This window comes from Pan troglodytes, chromosome 3 (genome assembly GCF_028858775.2).
Source record: "Pan troglodytes isolate AG18354 chromosome 3, NHGRI_mPanTro3-v2.0_pri, whole genome shotgun sequence".
Taxonomy (NCBI): domain Eukaryota; kingdom Metazoa; phylum Chordata; class Mammalia; order Primates; family Hominidae; genus Pan; species Pan troglodytes.
In genome coordinates, this window is record NC_072401.2 from 165,117 (window position 1) to 186,760 (window position 21,644).

At 42.9% G+C, this 21,644-nt stretch overlaps 1 protein-coding gene and 1 pseudogene across 3 annotated transcripts in view; one reads left to right on the forward strand and one right to left on the reverse strand.

Moving 5' to 3' along the window:
- Window positions 1-16,344: 16,344 nt before the first annotated feature.
- On the reverse strand, window positions 16,345-19,351 carry LOC100610774 (BCL2/adenovirus E1B 19 kDa protein-interacting protein 3-like; annotated as a pseudogene).
- A 627-nt stretch (window positions 19,352-19,978) lies between these two features.
- ZNF595 (zinc finger protein 595) overlaps window positions 19,979-21,644 on the forward strand; it is a 41,576-nt gene continuing 39,910 nt past the window's right edge. Inside the window, exon 1 of one of the 3 annotated variants that reach the window (XM_063808478.1) lies at window positions 19,979-20,338. Coding sequence is in view for 1 of the 3 variants with exons in the window: in XM_009447162.5 (XP_009445437.1) it covers window positions 20,336-20,338 (3 nt within the window). In the remaining 2 variants the exon portion in view is untranslated. The remainder of the gene's footprint in view (window positions 20,339-21,644) is intronic. The other 2 variants (XM_009447162.5, XM_063808477.1) reach the window with 2 other exon arrangements.

The following is a 21,644-nucleotide window of genomic DNA, read 5'->3' on the forward strand; positions in this document are numbered from 1 at the left end:
AGACAGTGCTATTTGCCTTGTGGCATTGCTGTGAACTTAAAGAAGGCACCGATTGTACACACAGCAGTGTGCAGACTGTGGAAGGCTGGGCTCCAACCAACTCTAAGGACAATCAACATCGGATGCCCCACGATCCTACTCTCAGGATGCCCGTATGCCATATGCCATGTGAGTGTCACTCAGTGAACACATATTTGTTGATTATAAATTACTCCCATGCTGTTTTCTTTGTTTTACATGTTCACAAATCTGTAAAAACAAAGTTACAATTATGAAATTAAAAGTTAACTAAAGGAGGAGATTTTCATTATCTCTGAAATTTAACCCCCCAAATCCAGATTATAAAGCAAGGAAATGTCTTATGGCCCAACACTTGCCATCAATACTTTTTTTATGTTAGTGGGCAGGGGAGGGTAGTGAAAATGAAGGAATCAGAGCTCTGATGGGTGCACATTGTCTTCCCTACAAATCCATTGCTTGTCCATCCTTCCTTCCTCATTGGGGCTGCTCTATCCTTTTCCACACATTTGAACTGCTCCCCTGCAGGCCTTTCTCATTTGCTTTACTTCCTAGTCTGAATTCCATGGGACCCACATTTAAGGAGAGGGGAACAACTTTGGGACTGGAGGAAGTTCACCTTATGAGTTATACCTGCCTCCTTCCTCTACAGTGAACGGTCTCTGGTGTCCCTGGGTGTTCAGTTTCTTTCCACTCATGTGTTACTGACTGTTCAGGTGGCAAATGGCCCATGACTTTTATGGTATTAAAAAGAAAAAAATAAAAAGCTGTGTTTCTTTTTTTTTAACTTTTATTTTAGGTTAGGGGGTACACGGGAGGGTTTGTTATACAGGTAAATACGTGTTACAGGGGTTTGTTGTACCTGTTATTTCATCATCCAGGTATTAGGCCCAGTATCCAATAGTTATCTTTTCTGCTCCTCTCCCTCCTCCCACCCTCCCCCTATCAAGTAGACCCCAGTGTCTGTTGTTTCCTTCCTTGTGTTCACAAGTTCTAATCATTTAGCTCCCACTTATAAGTTAGAACATGCTGTATTTGGTTTTCTGTTCCTGCGTTAGTTTGCTAAGGAAAATACCCTTCAGCTTCATCCATACTAATGCAAAAGACATAATCTCATTCTTTTTTATGGCTGCATATTATTCCATGGTGTATATGTAGCACATTTTCTTTATCCAATCCATGACTGATGGGTATTTGGGTTGATTCTATGTCTTTGCTATTGTGAATAGTGCTGCAATGAACATTTGCATGCATGTAACTTCATGGTAGAAGGATTTATATTCATCTGGGTATATAACCAGTAATGGGATTGCTAGGTCAAATGTTGTAGTTCTGCTTTTAGCTCTTTGAGGAATCACCATACTGCTTTCCACCACAGTTGAATTAACTTACACTTCCACCAATGGTGTATACATGTTCACTTTTCCTTGTAACCTTGCCAGCTTCTGTTAGTTTTTTTCTTTTTAGTAATAGCCATTCTGACTGGTGTGAGATGGTGCCTCACTGTGGTTTTGATGAGCATTTCTCTAGTGATCAGTGATCTAGAGCTTTTTTCCATATGCTTGTTTGCCACGTTTGCCTTCTTTTTTTTTTTTTTTTTTTTTTTGAGCCCGAGTCTCGCTCTGTCACCCAGGCTAGAGTGCAGTGGTGCGATCTCAGCTAACTGCAAGCTCTGCCTCCTTGGTTCATGCCATTCTCCTGCCTCAGCCTCCCAAGTAGCTGGGACTACAGGTGCCTGCCACCACACCCGGCTAATTTTTTGTATTTTTAGTAGAGACGGGGTTTCACCATGTTAGTCAGGATGGTCTCAATCTCCTGATGTTGTGATCCACCCTCCTCGGCCTCCCAAAATGCAGGAATTACAGGCATGAGCCACCACGCCCGGCACACATGTTTGTCTCCTTTGGAGAAGTGTCTCTTTATGTCCCTGGCCCACTTTTTAATGGGGTTGTTTTTCTCTTGTAAATTTGTTTAAGTTCTTTATAGATGCTGGATATTAGACCTTTGTCAGATGCATAGTTTGTAAATACTTTCTCCCAATCTGCAAGTTGCCTGTTTATTTTGTTGATAGTTTCTTTTGCTGTGTAGAAGCTCTTTAGTTTAACTAGATCCCACTTGTCAATTTTTGCTTTCATTGCTATTGCTTTTGTTGTCTTTGTCACGAAATCTTTGCCTGTTCTTATGTCCAGGATGGTATTGCCTAGGTTGTCTTCCAGGGTTTTTATATTTTTGGGTTTTACACTTAAGTCTTTAATCCATCCTGAATTCATTTTTGTGTATGGTGTAAGAAAGGGGCCCAGCTCAATCTTCAGCATGTGGCTAGCCAGTTATCCCAGCACCATTTATTGAACAGAGTCTTTTCCCCATTGCTTGTTTGTCAGAAAAGCTATTCCTAAGGCTTTGCCCAACATACCTTTAACTTTTGACCATATCTTTCCCCTGGTCAATAGGCTCCAGAAGATGGGACAGGATGCTTGGAAATAAACAGCTGACCCCGAGACAATGCAGGTGAACACAGACTAGCTGCTGCATAATAAGTAAACAAAATATGTGTCTTTCATTCAATATTAAACAATGATAGACTGAGTATTTAAGCATGTTACCATTACAGGTATGCAAGTGCCTAACTATGACTTAAATTGTAGAGCCTCAGATTTTAGATCTGAAAGAGCCATGGGTTTTAATCCATGCTGGGAGAGGCTCAAGGTTACTCTGGAGAAACACATAGTTTGGGGAGGCTGGAGACCGAGGGGTGGGCTCCCATTCCCCAGGTCCTTCAATGAGTCTGATCTATTTTATAAATCAGTTATTGGAAAATGGTTCAAACAACTCAGCCCAATTCCCTATTATTTGGTCTAGGCCATCAGCCCTCAGGCTTCTTGCCACTGCAGCTGTGGGCTCCCACTCTCCACCTGCTCTCCTGCTCGGGTTGGGGCAGCCAAAGACCTTCTCTTCCTGGGGAGAGAGGTTAGGGAGGGACCATTTTTTGATTATTTGAGGGTGTGGTTCAGTTGTAAACAGTGTAAGTTTTAGAATTTGTGTTATTGTGATGGCAATGACCAACTGCAAAATATTTCCCATTTGCCTTGTAATAACAAGAGCACGTACTTTACGCAATTGAAGTTTTTGGACCCTACTTATTTACTTTACTTTATTAAGAATAGTAACATTTGAGCAGAGAAGAGTTCTAATTTTGCATCAGAGTCAAAAGTGAAAATGAAAGGAACTGACCCATGAAGGAACAGGTGTGAGCTATTTACTTCATTCCTGCCCATCCTGGTTGATGTTGAGCTCTTGCCCTGCATCCCACTTTCAAATGTGGTGGATGCCTCACCTAGGAAAGGCCCTCACCACGCTGGCTTGCTCTGCTCACTAACTGTACTTACTTCTCTTAATCCCCTATGAACACTCTTTTCTAGGTTGGGTGTGTTTTCCGTAATAAAAAGGTATTGTTGCACCACTTATTCAGGGCTTTTTGGATGCCATGCTAAGCATTTCATAGTCATGAGCTCATTGTATAAACTACCCTTTATAACACTCCTATGAATTCATATTCCCATATGAATTGGCCTGAGGAAGTGGCATGCTGGAGAGATTAAGTAATTGAATGACAGCTTACAGTTAATTACTGAGGGGATTTGGGTTTGGACATGGATCTGTGATTCAAACACTCATGTCTATAACCACAAGTGCTGCCACATCATTTGCATCAGGATTAAGAATCCCTGCTGGCAGGCCTGGGAAGATGCATTGTAACCAGATAAGAGGTAATTACCACATTTACTGAGTGGTGAGAACCACTGTACTGCCTCTCGGAGAATGCCAGGCTCCCCTGTGTTTGTCTCAGTGTCTCCAGCTTGAATGGCTTCACCCCTGGCTCTCAGCAATGCTGCTCCTCTCTCCTGCATGGATCACCTGTTCCTGGAATTCATTCTCCCATTTCTTAGGTTGCATCCCTGTCTTGTGCCAGTTTTCAAAGTGAATGCTTCCTGTTTTTGCCCATTCAGCATGATATTGGCTGTGGGTTTGTCATAAATAGCTCTTATTATTTTGAGATACATCCCATCAATACCTAGTTTATTGAGAGTTTTTAGCATGAAGGGCTGTTGAATTTTGTCGAAGGCCTTTTCTGCATCTATTGAGATAATCATGTGGTTTTTGTCTTTGGTTCTGTTTATATGATGGATTACATTTATTGATTTGCATATGTTGAACCAGCCTTGCATCCCAGGGATGAAGCCAACTTGATCATGGTAGATAAGCTTTTTGATTGCTGCTGGATTTGGTTTGCCAGCATTTTATTGAGGATTTTTGCATCGATGTTCATCAGGGATATTGGTCTAAAATTCTCTTTTTTTGTTGTTGTGCCTCTACCAGTCTTTGGTATCAGGATAATGCTGGCCTCATAAAATTAGTTAGGGAGGATTCCCTCTTTTTCTATTGATTGGCATAGTTTCAGAAGGAATGGCACCAGTTCCTCTTTGTACCTCTGGTAGAATTCAGCTGTGAATCCATCAGCTCCTGTACTTTTTTTGGTTGGGAGGCTATTAATTATTGCCTCAATTTCAGAGTCTGTTATTGGTCTATTCAGGGATTTAACTTCTTCCTGGTTTAGTCTTGGGAGGGTGTATGTGTCCAGGAATTTATCCATTTCTTCTAGATTTTCTACTTTATTTGTGTAGAGGTGTTTATAGTATTCTCTGATGGTAGTTTATATTTCTGTGGGATGGGTGGTGATATCCCCTTTATCATTTTTTATTGCATCTATTTGATTCTTCTCTCTTTTCTTCTTTATTAGTCTTGCTAGCAGTCTATCAATTATGTTGATCTTTTCAAAAAACCAGCTCCTGGATTCATTGCTTTTTTGAAGGGGTTTTTGTGTCTCCATCTCCTTCAGTTCTGCTCTGATCTTAATTATTTCTTGCCTTCTGCTAGCTTTTGAATATGTTTGCTTTTGCTTCTCTAGTTCTTTTAATTGTGATGTTAGGGTGTAATTTTAGAACTTTCCTGCTTTCTCTTGTGGGCATTTAATGCCATAAATTTCCCTCTACACACTGCTTTAAATGTGTCCCAGAGATTCTGGTATGTTGTGTCTTTGTTCTCACTGGTTTCAAAGAACATCTTTATTTCTGCCTTCATTCCATTATGTACCCAGTAGTCATTCAGGAGCAGGTTGCTCTATTTCCATGTAGTTGAGTGGTTTTGAGTGAGTTTCTCAATCCTGAGTTCTAGTTTGATTGCACTGTGCTCTGAGAGACAGTTTGTTACAATTTCTGTTCTTTTACATTTGCTGAGAAGTGCTTTACTTCCAACTATGTGGTCAATTTTGGAATAAGTGTGATGTGGTTCTGAGAAGAATGTATATTCTGTTGATTTGGGGTAGAGAGTTCTGTAGATATCTATTAGGGCCGCTTGGTGCAGAGCTGAGTTCAATTCCTGGATATCCTTGTTAACTTTCTGTTTCGTTGATCTGTCTAATGTTGATAGTGAGGTGTTAAAGTCTCCCGTTATTTTTGTGTGGGAGTCTAAGTCTCTTTGTAGGTCTCTAAGGACTTGCTTTATGAATCTAGGTGTTCCTGTATTGGGTGCATATATATTTAGGATAGTTAGCTCTTCTTGTGGAATTGATCCCTTTACCATTAAGTAATGGCTTTCTTTGTCTCTTCTGATCTTTGTTGGTTTAAAGTCTGTTTTATCACAGACTAGGATTGTAACCCCTGCTTTTTTTGCTTTCCATTTGCTTGACAGATCTTCCTCCACCCCTTTATTTTGAGCCTATGTGTGTCTCTGCACATGAGATGTGTCTCCTGAATACAGCACACTGATGGGTCTTGACTCTTTATCCAATTTGCCAGTCTGTGTCTTTTAATTGGATCATTTATCCCATTTACATTTAAGGTTAATATTGTTACGTGTGAATTCGATCCTGTCATTATGATGTTAGCTGGTTATTTTGCTCATCAGTTGATGCAGTTTCTTCCTAGCATCGATGGTCTTTACAATTTGGCATGTTTTTGCAGTGGCTAGTACCAGTTTTTCCTTTCCATGTTTAGTGCTTCCTTCAGGAGCCCTTGTAAGGCAGGCCTGGCCTGGTGGTGACAAAATCTCTCAGCATTTGCTTGTCTGTAAAGGATTTTATTTCTCCTTCACTTATGAAGTTTAGTTTGGCTGGATATGAAATTCTGGGCTGAAAATTATTTTCTTTAAGAATGTTGAATATTGGCCTCCACTCTCTTCTGGCATGTAGAGTTTCTGCTGAGAGATCCACTGTTAGTCTGACAGGCTTTCCTTTGTGATAACCCAACCTTTCTCTCTGGCTGCCCTTAACATTTTTTCCTTCATTTCAACTTTGGTGACTCTGACAATTATGTGTCTTGGAGTTGCTCTTCTCGAGGAGTATCTTTGTGGCATTCTCTGTATTTCCTGAATTTGAATGTTGGCCTGCCTTGCTAGGTTGGGAAAGTTCTCCTGGATAATATCCTGAAGAGTGTTTTCAAACTCGTTTCCATTCTCCCTGTCACTTTCAGGTACACCAATCAGATGTAGATTTGGTCTTTTCACATAGTCCCATATTTCTTGGAGGATTTGTTCGTTTCTTTTTACTCTTTTTTCTCTAAACTTCTCTTCTCATTTCATTTCATTCATTTGATCTTCAATGACTGATACCCTTTCTTCCACTTGATTGAATTGGCTAATGAAGCTAGTGCATGCATCATGTAGTTCTCGTGCCGTGGTTTTCAGCTCCATTAGGTCATTTAAGATCTTCTCTACACTGTTTATTCTAGTTAGCCATTTGTCTAATCTTTTTTCAAGGTTTTTAGCTTCTTTGTGATGGGTTCAAACATCCTCCATTAGCTCGGAGAAGGTTGTTATTACTGATTGTCTGAAGCCTTCTTCTCTCAACTTGTCAAAGTCATTCTCCATTCACCTTTGTTCTGTTGCTGGTGAGGAACTGTGTTCCTTTGGAGGAGAAGAGACGCTCTGATTTTTAGAATTTTCAGCTTTTCTGCTCTGGTTTCTCCCCATCTTTGTGGTTTTTACCTACCTTTGGTCTTTGATGATGGTGATGTACAGATGGGGTTTTGGTGTGGATGTGAAGGGGTCCAGCCCCTCCACACCTGTGGGTGTTTCTCATCAGGTGGAATGAGAGACTGAGAAAATAAATAAGAGACACAGACAAAGTATAGAGAAAGAACAGTGGGCCCAGGGGACCGGCACTCAGCATACAGAGGACCCACACTGGCCCTGGTCTCTGAGTTCCCTCAGTATTTATTGATCACTATCTCTACCATCTCAGAGAGGAGGATGTGGCAGGACAATAGGGTAATAGTGGGGAGAGGGTCAGCAGGAAAACATGTGAACAAAGATCTCTGTGTCATAAATAAGTTTAAGGAAAGGTGCTGTGCTTTGATGTGCACGTACACAAACATCTCAGTTCATTAAAGAGCAGTATTGCTGCCAGCATGTCTCACCTCCAGCCCTAAGGTGGTTTTCTCCTATCTCAGTAAACAGAACATACAATCAGGTTTTACACCAAGACATTCCATTACCAGGGACGAGCAGGAGACAGATGCCTTCCTCTTATCTCAACTGCAAAGAGGCCTTTCTCTTTCACTAATCCTCCTCAGCACAGACCATTTATGGGTGTTGGGCTAGGGGATGGTCAGGTCTGTCCATTCCCACAAGGCCATCTCTCAGGCTATTACATGGGGAGAAACCTTGGACAATACCTGGCTTTTCTGGGCAGAGGTCCCTGTAGCCTTCCACAGTGTATTGTGTCCCTGGGTACTTGACATTAGAGAATGGTGATGACTTTTACCAAGCATACTGCCTTCAAGCACTTTTTTAACAAAGCACATCCTGCACAGCCCTAAATCCATTAAACCTTGAGTCAACACAGCACATGTCTCTGCAAACACAGGGTTGGGGCTAGCATTACAGATTAACAGCATCTCAAGGCAGAATAATTTATCTTAGTACAGAACAAAATGGAGTTTCTTATGTCTACTTCTTTCTACATAGACACAGTAACAGTCTGATCTCTTTTTGCGATGGGTTCAAACATCCTCCATTAGCTTGGAGAAGGTTGTTATTACTAACCGTCTGAAGACTTCTTCTCTCAACTCATCAAAGTCATTCACCATCCAGCTTTGTTCCATTGCTGGTGAGGAGCTGCATTCCTTTGGAGGAGACGAGGCACTCTGATTTTTAGACTTTTCAGCTTTTCTGCTCTGGTTTCTCCCCATCTTTGTGGTTTTATTTACCTTTGGTCTTTGGTGATGGTGACATACAGATGGGGTTTTGGTGTGGATGTCCTTTCTGTTTGTTAGTTGTCCTTGTAACAGTCAGGACCCTCAGCTGCAGGTCTGTTGGAGTTTGCTGGAGGTCCACTACAGACCCTATTTGCCTGGCTGTCACCAGCGGAGGCTGCAGAACAGCAAATGTTGCTGCCTGATTGTTCCTCTGGAAACTTCGTCTCAGAGGGGCACCTGGCCATATGAGGTGTCAGTCAGCCTCTACTGGGAGGTGCCTCCAAGTTAGGCTACTCGGGGGTCAGAGACCCACTTGAGGAGGCAGTCTGTCCACTCTCAGATCTCAAACTCCGTGCTGGGAGAACCACTACTCTCTTCAAAGCTGTTACACAGGGATGTTTAAGTTTGCAGAAGTTTCTGCTGCCTTTTGTTCAGCTATGCCCTTTCCCCAGAGGTGGAGTCTACAGAGGCAGGCAGGCCTCCTTGAGCTGTGGTGGGCTCCACACAGTTCGAGCTTCCTGGCCGCTTTGTTTACCTACTCAAGCCTCAGCAATGACAGACACCACTCCCCCAGCCTTGCTGCTGCCTTGCAGTTCAATCTCAGACTGCTGTGCTAGCAGTGAGCGAGGCTCTGTGGTCATAGGACCCTCCAAGCCATGCACAGGATATAATCTCCTGGTGTGCCATTTGCTAAGACCATTGGAAAAGCACAGTATTAGGGTGGGAGTGTCCCGATTTTCCAGGTACCATCTGTCACAGCTTCCCTTGGCTAGGAAAGGGAATTCCCCAGCCCCTTGTGCTTCCCAGGTGAGGTGATGCCCCACCCTGCTTCAGCTCACACTCTGTGGGCTGCACCCACTGTCTGACAAGCCCCAGTGAGATGAACCCAGTACCTCAGTTGGAAATACAGAAATCACCCGTCTTCTGCGTCACTCATGCTGGGAGCTGTAGACTGGAGCTCTTCCTATTCAGCCATCTTGGAATCAGAAAACCATTTTTTACTCTTTTAAATGCTTCCTTCAAAGAACAAAGTTGTTTTTGGTGAAATACAATTTTTCCATTTTTTTCTTTAAGTTTCTGAATTATAATTAATTGGAATTTTAATCTACTGGTTACTGTGTTGGACAGCATGGATCAGAAGAAGAGATGAAAAATAACAAAAAATTAATAAATGGTGATAACAGTTGATAAAAAAGCAAGCATGATATTGATTTAGACAAATGTGGTTGTTGAGAGTGATTGTGGACCACTCTCCATTAGGGTGTTCAGGAAAGGCCTTTTTTAAGTGACCTGTAACTCATATCAGTGAAAAAGAACATGCTATAAAAAGATTCCACAAAGTGAGAGCATTAAGCTCAAAGGTCCTGAGGTAGGTGTGTTTGAGGAGCTGGTGTGTAGCTGCTGTATAAGAAGTCAACCTTCTTACTTTCGGGTACATTTATTATTATTTTAACCCCAAGCAGAATTGCCTAGCTGGGTCCCTCACCTTTACACAATAGTCATAGGATTTGACTGTTATCAAAAAGTAAATCCACTCTCAGAGGCCATAGATTTCCTATTACTGAGGTTCTTCAAAAGAATATGTAATCCATTTATATAGTAATTCCTAAAAACGAGATTCTAAAATATAGTAGCATGCAGATGAAGCATAGCTAATGCTTTAAATTATTCTGGAATAATGCATTCCTGAGGATATCCAAATTTTCACAGAACAGTTTTAATGAAATGGAAGCACATACTAGAATCATTTTAGTTAGGGATGATTTGTATCAGACTAAAACACTCTGACCTTTTGGTTTCACATACTAATTGAAAACTCTTTAGGATGAATGTTGAAATAGGGAAGAGAGACTTACAGGCTCAGAAAGCTAGGGAAGTGAAAATAATTGTAAAACAGCTCTAACATTTTTAAATGTAGCAGCTGCTGTTGTGAACTTCATTCTGCCTTTTCTTTCTAATTCTCTGGGTCCAGATCTGTTTATACCACCTCCTGGTACAACACCCCTAAGAGCTGACTTTGGCAGTTGTGTATCTCTGTTACTGGGGCTTGAATTAAACATCTTAGTGAACAAACTTTAGCTTTACTCTTCAATACTGAAAAAAAATTGTTATGCCCATGGTAAAACCAGTATCCTACTCAATCCTTCTGTGATGTTACTCACAAAATGAATTGCATAAAATCGGATACCTGAGATTGTTTTGGCTGGGAGGATCCTTGAATTATAAAGATTAAATTAGATTAATCAGGAATGACCTCTGTTACTCCTCATGGGGACATTCAACTTCTGACTGAACTTTTTTTTTCCTTTAAAATTGGGGTAATAGGGCCGGGCGCGGTGGCTCACGCCTGTAATCCCAGCACTTTGGGAGGCCGAGGCGGGCGGATCACGAGGTCAGGAGATCGAGACCATCCTGGCTAACACGGTGAAACCCCGTCTCTACTAAAAATACAAAAAATTAGCTGGGCGTGGTAGCGGGCGCCTGTAGTCCCAGCTACTCGGGAGGCTGAGGCAGGAGAATGGCGTGAACCCGGGAGGCGGAGCTTGCAGTGAGCCGAGATCGCGCCACTGCACTCCAGCCTGGGCGACAGAGCGAGACTCCGTCTCAAAAAAAAAAAAAAAAAAAAAAAATTGGGGTAATAGCCCATATCCTCCACATCTCAGAAGGTTCATTTTTATTGGTCAAAAGGAAGTATATGAAAACACTTCCAAAAAAAGTGTAGGTGTTATCAGTATATCCTACCATGTGAGAGAAGGTATAAAGCAACAAAAGGAGTTTAGTTTTTTTGTTTTGTTTTGTTTTGTTTTTGAGATGGAGTTTCACTCTTGTTGCCCAGGCTGGAGTGCAATGGCACCATCTCAGCTCACTGCAACCTCTGCCTCCCAGGTTCAAGCAATTCTCCTGCTTCAGCCTCTCAAGCAGCTGGGATTACAGGCATGCACCACCATGACCAGCTAATTTTGTGTTGTTAGTAGAGATGGGGTTTCTCCATGTTGGTCAGGTTGGTCTCGAACGCCCGACCTCAGGTGATCCGCCTGCCTCGGCCTCCCAAAGTGCTGGGATTACAGGCGTGAGCCACTGCGCCTGGACAGGAGTTTGGTTTTTAAAAATTTAACACAAGAACATGTATATGCATTTGAATGTACACCATCCTTTAAAGCAGTCACCATTGGAAGCCATATATACCAAATATCATGAGGGAGAAACTGGAACAAAAAGATGAGTTGGCTATAACTTACAGAAAAGTGAAGAAAATTTCAAAAACCTCTTTATGTGAATGCTTAACTATATTTAAAACACATCAATTCTATGAGGTAGGTATTAACCCTTTCTTACAGAAGAAGGAACTGAACCCCATCAAGGCTACATTTAATAAGTGGCAGAGGTGAAATTTGAACCCAGATCTACCAACTCCAAGTTTCTTTTCAATTTGACTATAACTGCATTTGTGATTGCTTGTGACATAAGACATACGAGAGAGTAGATTTGTATTATGTATAAGCAGCTGAGAAAATTGCAATTGAGGGACTTTTCTGAATTGAGAAAAGGATGACATACTTTGGAGAGCAGACTTTCTATCCTCTCCATCTACCATTGAATGTTATATTCATTGCTGCCTCTAGTTAAATATTAGGTAGACATTGACTGGTAGTTACAATCAATGACACAGTCACTGGCCTAATTACTTTGGTGATTTTTATACCATGGTGTCTGACATTCCCAGGTGTTTTGTATAAGGCACATGTATTTCAAGAGCTCTTCAGCCAGGCCTAATCTCTATGCTGATGCCTCAGTCTTGCTTGCTGTTGGAAAGCTTGGCATATTCTCCAGACATAGTCAGAGGACTATATTTCAAAGCTATGTGTGGGTGCACTGAATTCTATGCCTCAGATGATTCCACTGTGGAAAATGATGTGGAAACCCAGTTGAAACGCTCTCACTTCAGTTAACTTTTATATCACAAATTTTAAGTCTGGAAAAGGAAAACAAACTCTTGTGTCCATACTTATTCTTTCTTAAGACGTGAAAACAATAGTGCATTTTAACATGGCTGAAGAAAAATTAATTTATGTGACTATTTTTAGAATATAATATAGTTTTATAAGATAAAAATTAAGGACAATATTTTACTTTTTTTTTTTGAGACAAAGTTTTGTTCTTGTTGCCCAGGCTGGAATGCAATGGCATGATCTCAGCTCACTGCAACCTCTGCCTCCCAGGTTTAAGCAATTCTCCTGCCTCAGCCTCCCAAGTAGCTGGGATTACCAGGGTACACCACCAGGCCCGGCTAATTTTGTACTTCTTTAGTAGAGACAGGGTTTCACCATGTTGGTCAGGCTGGTCTTGAATCCCTGAACTCAAGCGATCCACCCCTGCACACTCGGCCTCCCAAAATGCTGGAATATTTTACTTTTGTATACATCTAAAAAGTAATTATTAATTTTGAAGATTGAGTCTTCTAAGTTAAAATAGACAGTTGTAACTCATAGACAGAACGTTCACAAGTCACAGATACCTAAATAGTGCAGTTTTTGCTTTTAGAAGCAGCTTATCACTCTCTGTGCCTTCACCATTCTCCTGGGTTATGATTTGGTGAAAAGGCTGCGGGAAAAAATGTGGAACATGTTCAACAGATAGGGAGAAGTGAGAAAGCCGATGGTACCTACAGAAATGAAATCCTTGGCTGGGCGCGGTGGCTCACGCCTGTAATCCCAACACTTTGGGAGGTCGAGGCAGGTGGATCACCTGAGGTCAGGAGTTCGAGACTAGTGTGGCCAACATGGTGAAACCCCTTCTCTACCAAAAATACCAAAAATTAGCTGGGTGTAGTGGTGGACGCCTGTAATCCCAGCTACTCAGGAGGCTGAGACAGGAGAATCACTTGAACCTGGGAGGGAGAGGTTGCAGTGAGCTGAGATTGCGCCATTACACTCTGGCCTGGGCAACAAGAGTGAAACTCTGTCTCAAAAAAAAAAAAAAAAATGAAATCCTCTCCAATCAACAAATTAGGTGACTGAATTCTTTCACAATTCTTGCATTTCCATTCAGGACTTTGTGGCTATTCTTTTCAAAGTAGAGGCATGTTGTGCCTTATAGTACCACATACAACTTAACAAAAATATGTAGTTATAAAACTTGCCTTCCTGGAGGGTATTTGTAGCTAAAAGTAAACTAGATCTCAACTTAGATTGCCAGTAAAACACATTATAAACTATAAAGTATTACAAAAATAGGTATATAATATTAAGGTTATATGTGTATCTAAATCTTCCCTAAATCTGAATTTGTTTTATTTGACAAAGTCTATAAACAACCCCAGGACAATAAAAATTGTATCCTCAGAAAGTTTGTCCCAATCCCCTTTCATCCTATCCCCAGCTGCATCTGCCTACAAGTCCCCAGCCTGCCCAGGCTCTGTAGCTTCTATACACCTGTTCCATTTCCAACTGTTCCTGTGTTGTATATTTTATAACAAACTGTTATACACAAGTACAGTGTTTGGCTGAGTTCTGTGAGTATTTTAATCAAATTCTCAAACTTGAGATAGGGGTTATGGGAGTCCTCACTTCTTAGTAGCTCCGAAGTACATATGGGTACCTGTGGTTTCTGACTGGCATCTGCAGTAAGAGCAGTGTTGTGGGACTAAGCTCTGGACTCTAGGGCCTGTGCTGACTTTGGTGGTGTGAGATTTAAAACGTTAAACAACTAGTTGGTGTTGGAGAATTGCTTTGTATTCCTCATACTCTACAGATGTAGTGTTACAAGAAAGACATCGGCCAGGCATGGTGGCTCATGCCTGTAATCTCAACACTTTGGGAGGCTGAGGTGGGAAGACCATGAGGTCAGGAGTTTGAGACCAGCCTGACCAACACGGTGAAACCCCATCTCTACTAAAAATACAAAAATTAGCTGGGCATGTTGGCAGGCACCTGTAGTCCCAGCTACTCAGGAGGCTGAGGCAGGAGAATCACTTGAACCCAGGAGGCAGAGGTTGCAGTGAGCTGAGATTGTGCCACTGCACTCCAGCCTAAGTGACAGAGTGAGACTCCATCTCAAAAAAGAAGAAGAAGAAGAAGGAGAAGAACAAAGAAGAAGAACAAGAACAAGAACAAGAACAAGAAGAAGAAGAAGAAGAAGAAGAAGGAAAAGAAGAAGAAGAAGAGGAAGAAGAAGAAGAAGAGGAAGAAGGAGGAGGAGGAGGAAGAAGAAGCAGAAGACGACGACGACAACGACGACGATGACAGGGGCCTGAGCTAGAGAAAGACTGGGTGTCTGGAGAAGAAAGGCTCTCTTCTCCTGTATATAGGCTGTCACACTGCACATTCTCCTGTGATTTCAGTTCTTTTCCCCAAGTGAGAGGGGACTACAAACTTCAGAACAGACCCCCTTAGCCTACAGCTACCATCACATACTTTTCACTCACTTATAAACATACTCCTAGGAGGTATTAATGTGGCCATGCCCCTCCCAAGAGTAAGTACCACCCTCAGGAATCCCATCACAGTGCTTTCTCTTCTAGTTTCTTGCCAAAAACCTACACAAGTGCCTTTAGGTCTCCTAGTATAATTCTACCCTCAGACACTGAATCTGCAACAGCAACCTGTTCTCTCCACCACCTGTTAATAATCTCAACTGCCTGCACGGACACAGGAATAATTCTGAGTATAGCCCCTTCTAGACCATTATCTTTAACACAAACCAGTCTGTCCACCTACCTTTTACTGTCCTCCACTCATGGATTTTTGGTGGCTCCTTTCTGTTTTCTACATTTTTCCCCACAGTTTCTCTTTTACGTGTACACAGTGTGTCCAGGACCACCCATTAGATACCTAAATCCAGTGTGTACTGAAATTCAGATGTCCGGAAGTTCAAGATCATGTCCTTAATCCAGCTGTTGCTTTTCTTTAAAAAGCATTTAGCCTACATGTACATTTTTCTTTGCTTTTTTGAAATACACACACATATATAAATTATTTTAACAGCTAAATAAAACTTACCTTTTTTTTTTTTTTGAGACTCAGGATTCTCTTTATCTAGGACCTGAGAACCACTACTTTGTTTTGCTTTTGATTTGGCAAAGTTTTTTTCTTTCCATTTTCAGTCTTTTAAAGTAGACACAGATTTGTTTAGAATGATAAAGCTCATTTTAAGATCACACAAAAGTTGAGCACAAAGGATAGGATTCAATTCAGCAATACAGAGTAATGAAGAGTAAAAGATACTAAGTTTCTCCAGCAGAAAACTAATCATCCAAGGCGATTATATCAAAGGTGATAATATCTGGAGCCTAAAGTATTTAACACTGCAAAAGCAAGAACAGTTAGTGTATAAACTGAGCAGTGGAATTTTTAGCTGTGCTTTGGTTTCTACTTATTACTTCAGAAAAATTAGCATAGTTTTGTGTAGTCTTTAGTAGACAACATGCATCCATGTAAATTAAACAGTATTTTCTACAATTGTGTGAATATAAGGCCACAATATTTATTTTGAATAAACTTCTTAAATAGTAATTTTAATATTAATGTTATTAATTTGTTTGAAATATAAAGTATTATAACTTTATTTAACTTTATATAACTTTATTATAAGTATTAATTTGTTTGAATTAAGTTTATATAACTTTAAGTATAATTTGTTTGAAATATAAAGTATTATAACTTTAAGTTTATATAACTTTATTATAAGTATTAATTTGTTTGAATTAAGTTTATATAACTTTAATATAAATATTAATTTGTTTGAAATATAAAGTATTATAAAATATTGTAATTAAGCTTACAGATAATTTTTAAAATATATACATTATGACTAATATACTAAAATTATTTATATGTACACATTTATATTTAATACCCAAAGAAAATTTACTACCACATTGCTACAGTAGATATTAACCTGACATGTTTATTAATTGATCCTATAGGTATAATTATAGGTCAGCATAATTTTACAGTCTATTCTTTTATTTTACTAAATTAGGAATGCCACTATTCCCGGACAAATAAATGCAGGTGATGTGGCCACCCAAGAATCACAGTAGCTCTTCAGTTACCTATCTTGCAATCTCTGATATAATTCTGCTATGTGAATAGAGTGAATTCCAATTCTTCATCAAAAAGTGCTGGTGGAGGTTGTCAGGTGTGTTCCAGTATAGATTCCCAATCCAACGGCCGGCAGATGGGAGAGCAGCAGAGATGGAAATTCTGCTCAGAATAAGCCCTCTTTCTCATAATACTTGTATTTCTCATGCTGAGAGTAGCTGTGCACTTTTGGTGTTTAGAGAAGAACTTCTTTGGAAGAATATTTTCTGGTCAATTTGACCAATGTTATATGTAATCTGAATTTGTCTTTAAGATTCTTTCAACCTCTTTTCTTCTCTCAATACGGTTTTACTCAGACTGAGAGCTGTCTTTCTCTTCAATGCTTTGGGAATTCAATGCTTTGTGTCTAAGCCCTATTAGTATCACATGGTGTCTGTGAGTGAGGGGGGCTGTCACCATGAGAACTCCTGGAGCTGCTCTATCTAGATCCATGCTATGTATCCAGCAATATTCTTTTTGTGTCACTATTATAAATAGAAACTGAGGCTGAAAGATTGCTCCCGTTTCCCTTATTGCAAAAGTGCAATTCTACCCAGGAGCCCTGCAGGCTCTCCTCCTGCAGCTCAGGGACCCCGCTCTGTAATGTAAAATGTGGGGACCCCAGTCTCTAATGTAAAATGTGAGCTGCCAGCTGTGGGCTGTGCCTCAGTGGTAGATGGCAGGGTTTGGGAGAGGACACAGGCCACCAGGAGAGGGCAGGCAGAATTGCTGTAGCCCAGGGCTTAGTGAGTAGGGATCCACTGCTTTGAAATATAAATAGCCGGCTGGGCGCGGTGGCTCATGCCTGTGATCCCAGCACTTTGGGAGGCCAAGGCGGGCAGATCACGAGGTCAGGAGATCGAGACCATCCTGGCTAACACAGTGAAATCCCGTCTCTACTAAAAATACAAAAAAATTAGCCAGGTGTGGTGGCGGGCACCTGTAGTCCCAGCTACTAGGGAGGCTGAGTCAGGAGAATGGCGTGAACCCGGGAGGCAGAGCTTGCAGTAAGCCGAGATCGCACCACTGCACTCCAGCCTGGGCGACAGAGCAAGACTCTGTCTCAAAAAAAGAAAAAAAAAAAAGAAATATAAATAGCCAAGATGATAGTACCCTATCTCACTCTTTCTGTACGAGATGGAGGGTGACTTGGAGCCACTTACAGCTGAAGGTAAGGTAGGCTTACCTGCAACAGGCACCTGGCTCTAAGTTGCAAAACTGCCTCCTATCATGATGTTGGAAGTTTATTTTTTCTTTGCATATAACCAACCAGCATACACAGAAAGCCTCCCCAATTACCAGGTGAGTTTAAGATGAACTATGTATAATAAATGGTTTGTACAGAAGGGAGGCAGGAGAATGGGGTATGGAGGCAGAGAACTTAAGGCCAATTTGTGCTGACTTCCTAAAAGAAAAAACACCAAGGTCTGGAGGCAGGAAACCTAAGGCCAATTAAGGCAAACTTCCAACAGCTAAACCAAAAGAAAAAGTCCCGTCTCCCCACACCTGAGTAGCAAAGGATCAAAGGCTACTGTCCCTACAACCCTCCCCTTTCTACCACTTCTCAGGTAGAAAGGGAAAGTGCCTTGGAGTGGCTGCAGGCCAAGCACCTGCATTCCTTCATCCGCATAGGGTGCCAATTCTCCTAAGCCTTTAATTAGCCACAGACCAAATCCTTAATCCATATCAGTGGTAGCTGATAGGGACCTCAAAAGGAGTACTAAAAACCCAGAAAACTTCGTAACTGGGTCCTTGAGCCACTTGCTCAAGCCCACACCCACCCTATTTCTTACCTTAATAAATTTCCGCTTTTGATGCTTCCTTCCTCTATTTTGTTCCTTTGTTACTTTGTGCATTTTGTTCAATTCTTTGTTGCCAAGGACCTGGACAACTCACACTCACGGCCTTCGTTCTGGGAACAGAAGTGCAGTTAGATGTGGATGCATGTGATTGCTGCTTAAACTCACACAGTGCCCCACACCAAAGGAGAAAAACACATAGTTACAGCCTGTGTGTCCAAATTAGGTCCAGATTAGGTCCAAGGACAAATAGCGAAACAAGAAGATTGCCTTTAATCTTTTCCCTCCACTTCTAAACTCTGGAGGACAAGGCTGTGAAGAGATCTGAAGACATGGTGTTCTCTGCTCGTGTGGCCCCAACATTCTTTGTTTACTGTCTGATATTTGAAAGGAAGAGGAACCTTTGATAGAGGAGGCGGTCGGACGCTGGTTAGGCAGATAGAGAGAGGGTCTGGGGAGAGGAAAAACACCTGTGGGACCGCACCTGCACCACCTCTGTAACTAGCAGGAAGAAATGTGGTTAAGAACTTCCTCTTATGCCAGGATGTTGCTCCAAAGGGACTGTCCCAACTTAGCACAGGCGCAATAAATCAACCTAAATGTCCTTAACTTGACCCAGCTCATTATAAGGTCATTAACATGACATTAGCATTGTGGTTTTGGCTCTCCTCGTGTAAGTTTCGCTTAGGCACTCATGGGTAATAACCAAAATGGAGTCACTGTGGCCAATCCCAGGCATGCGCAGATGCAACACCCTTAGTGAGGAACTTTACCCCTCCCATTTGGGCAGAACCCACAGAAGACATACTTGTTCTTGCCACATAAAAGACCCAGACCTCAGCCTCATTTCTGGCAACCTGTTTTCAGGTCCCCTCTTGCTTCTGAGAGCTTTCCTTTTGCTTAATAAATCCTACTCTGCCTTGCTCACTCTCTGGTATCCGTGTGCTTCATTCTTTTTGGTCGTGGCACAAGAGTCCCGACCTGGCTGAACCGAGGAGACCACCACACCTCCACCAAACAGCAACTGGGAAACCGTGGTCTTCACGTGGATACTCTCAGCTTGCAGCCCCTGCTCTCTCTAGGGGCACTGTCCCACCCACCCTTGAGCCTGAGGAGAAAAGTTGGTAGAGAGCTGGTCCCTTACTTCCAGCAGAAATGAGGTGTTCAGGCCCTCACTTCCCTGAGGGAAGAGAGCCCTCATGGCTGCGCTCAATGTGGCAGCCACCTGCCATATGTAGCTACTGGATATCTGGAATGTGACTGGTTTGAAGTAAAATGTGCTGCAAACATAAAATACACAGTGAGTTTAGAAGAATTAGATCAGAAATACATAAAATACACAGTGAGTTTAGAAGAATTAGATCAGAAATATACTTTATTTCTAATTATATATCAATCACATATTAAAACAATATTTTGATACAATGGGTTAAAAATTATTACAAACAACTTCACTCTTTAAATATTATTTTTTGACGTGGCTAATAAAAAACGCAAAATTCACAAATTAACATTTTATTTTTTAAAGGATTGCTTCCCTCTTAAAATCTCAGGTGTCCTACTCAAAAGACTAGCGGCCAGAAGGGTTATGAAATCTAAAATATTAAAATAATTGTCATTATATCACTTCCATTTGTGAAAAAGTGTGTGTGCATGCATGTGTGCATGCGTGTGTGTGTGCGTGTCTGTGTGTGCGCGCGTGTGTGTGCGCGCGTGTGTGTGCACGTCTGTGTGTGCGTGTATTTTACAAGTGGACATAACCTTACACACCATAAGGTTAAAAAAACACCCCTGGGCTGCGTCAGGCCAAGTCCGGAGAGAAAGCCCTGCCTGAAAGGGCCGGGAGGCCCCGGCCTGTCACTCTTGCCACATCAGTGGAGTGTATGGTTGCAAATTCTGTTACTCAAGGCCCGAGGGCGGGGATTGGAGTACTATCCAATCAGAGTGTCGGAGTGAGAACGGCCCAATCAGGCCCGCAGCCAGAGAGGAGGGGTTGGCTTCCGGGATCTGGCGCGGCCTTTTCCTCTGGCTCCTACGAGGACTTGGTTTAGGGCTTCAGCCGTCTGCGTTCTCGGCTCCGGGAGGCCACGGTGATTCAGCCACAGCCTCTGCCTCCCGTTGCTCTGTGACCTGAGGGTATTGGACGATTTGTAGCTAAGACTCCCGGATACCCTGAAGTCGGGAAATGGTGAGTGTGCGGGGCCGGGCGTCCGGAGGCTGGGGAGGCCTCATCGGAACCGGCGGGAAATGGCGGCGGCGGGACAGAGTCTGCGAACGGAGTCCCCGCTGCCGCCTCTCAGCCCTCAGTCCCCTCCGGTGACGGACCGGGCTCCTGTCGGTCCCCGCACGGCAGCTCTGGCCCAGCCTGCGGCCCTCCTTGTGCAGTTCTGCGCCCGCAGCCCCGCATCTTCCCTGGGCCGTGGGGTGAGGAGGAGCTCATCTGGAAGACGCCGGCGCCCGCGTGCGAGGTGCCCGCGTGGGAGGAGCTGTGGTCCGGGGGTCCGGTCCCTACTTTACCCTGTTCGGAATGAGATCGAGGCCCCATCGAAACAAAGTTCATGTGAGCAAACGGGGTCTCATTAATGGGACAGCGTCGGCCGCGGCTCCTGGTTTGGGGACTGCCAGCGGGTCTTGAAGGAAAGGCTTTTGTGAGGTGTGTGAGGAAGCGAAGCAAATCACCCGCCCGCTCCAACTTTTCCACCAGTCCCTTTGCCCTGTGCACCTCCTCCGCGTGGCTGTTCCTGAGTGACATCTTTTAGAATGCGCTGGTGTCGGTGCGCACGGCGCTTCTCTTAATTCTGTGAATAGTTCTGCCACATTGCTGAACTTGAGGGTGTGGGCGCCCCTGGTTTGTAGACAGGCGTTCAGAAATGAAGACGGGTGTCCAGAGGCAGGGACTGGCGTCTGCAGCGGGGGCAGTTGTGGGAAGAGTGCTGAGCTTGTGGGGTCTGCGCTGACTCTGGGTGGTGTCGTTAGTGAGTTGCTGGACACCGCTTTGGGGTTGGAGCATTGACTGGTGTTGAGGAAACTCCGCACGTTTTCTGTCAGAAGAAAGACATGGCTGAGCCTGGGCTGGAGAAAGATGCCTGGTGTCTGCGGGAGGCGCGGCCGGGTTCTGCACATGTGCTGTCCCGCTGGGCAGTGTCCTTTTCCTCCAGGTCTCCTTCCGGGGAGAGAGGGGACCCAGAACAAAGAGGAAAGGAGTTCTGAGAAACATCCCTTCCCTGCACCCTGCTGCCAGCCCCCACCCAATGCTAGCCCACTCCTGAGCACGCCCACCGAGCATTCGCATTGCCCCACTCTTCCCAGTACAGGATTCCACCTCAGGAATTGTGCCCATGGCAGCTTTGCGCCTAGCGTTTTCTGCCAAAAACACACGCAGTGCCCAGAAGTCTCCTGGCTCATCTCAACCGCAGACCGGATCTACAGCAGGAACCTGCTTCCTTCACCCACCCAGGCTTCTGGACCACCTGATCCTAATCTCTTCTGTCTTT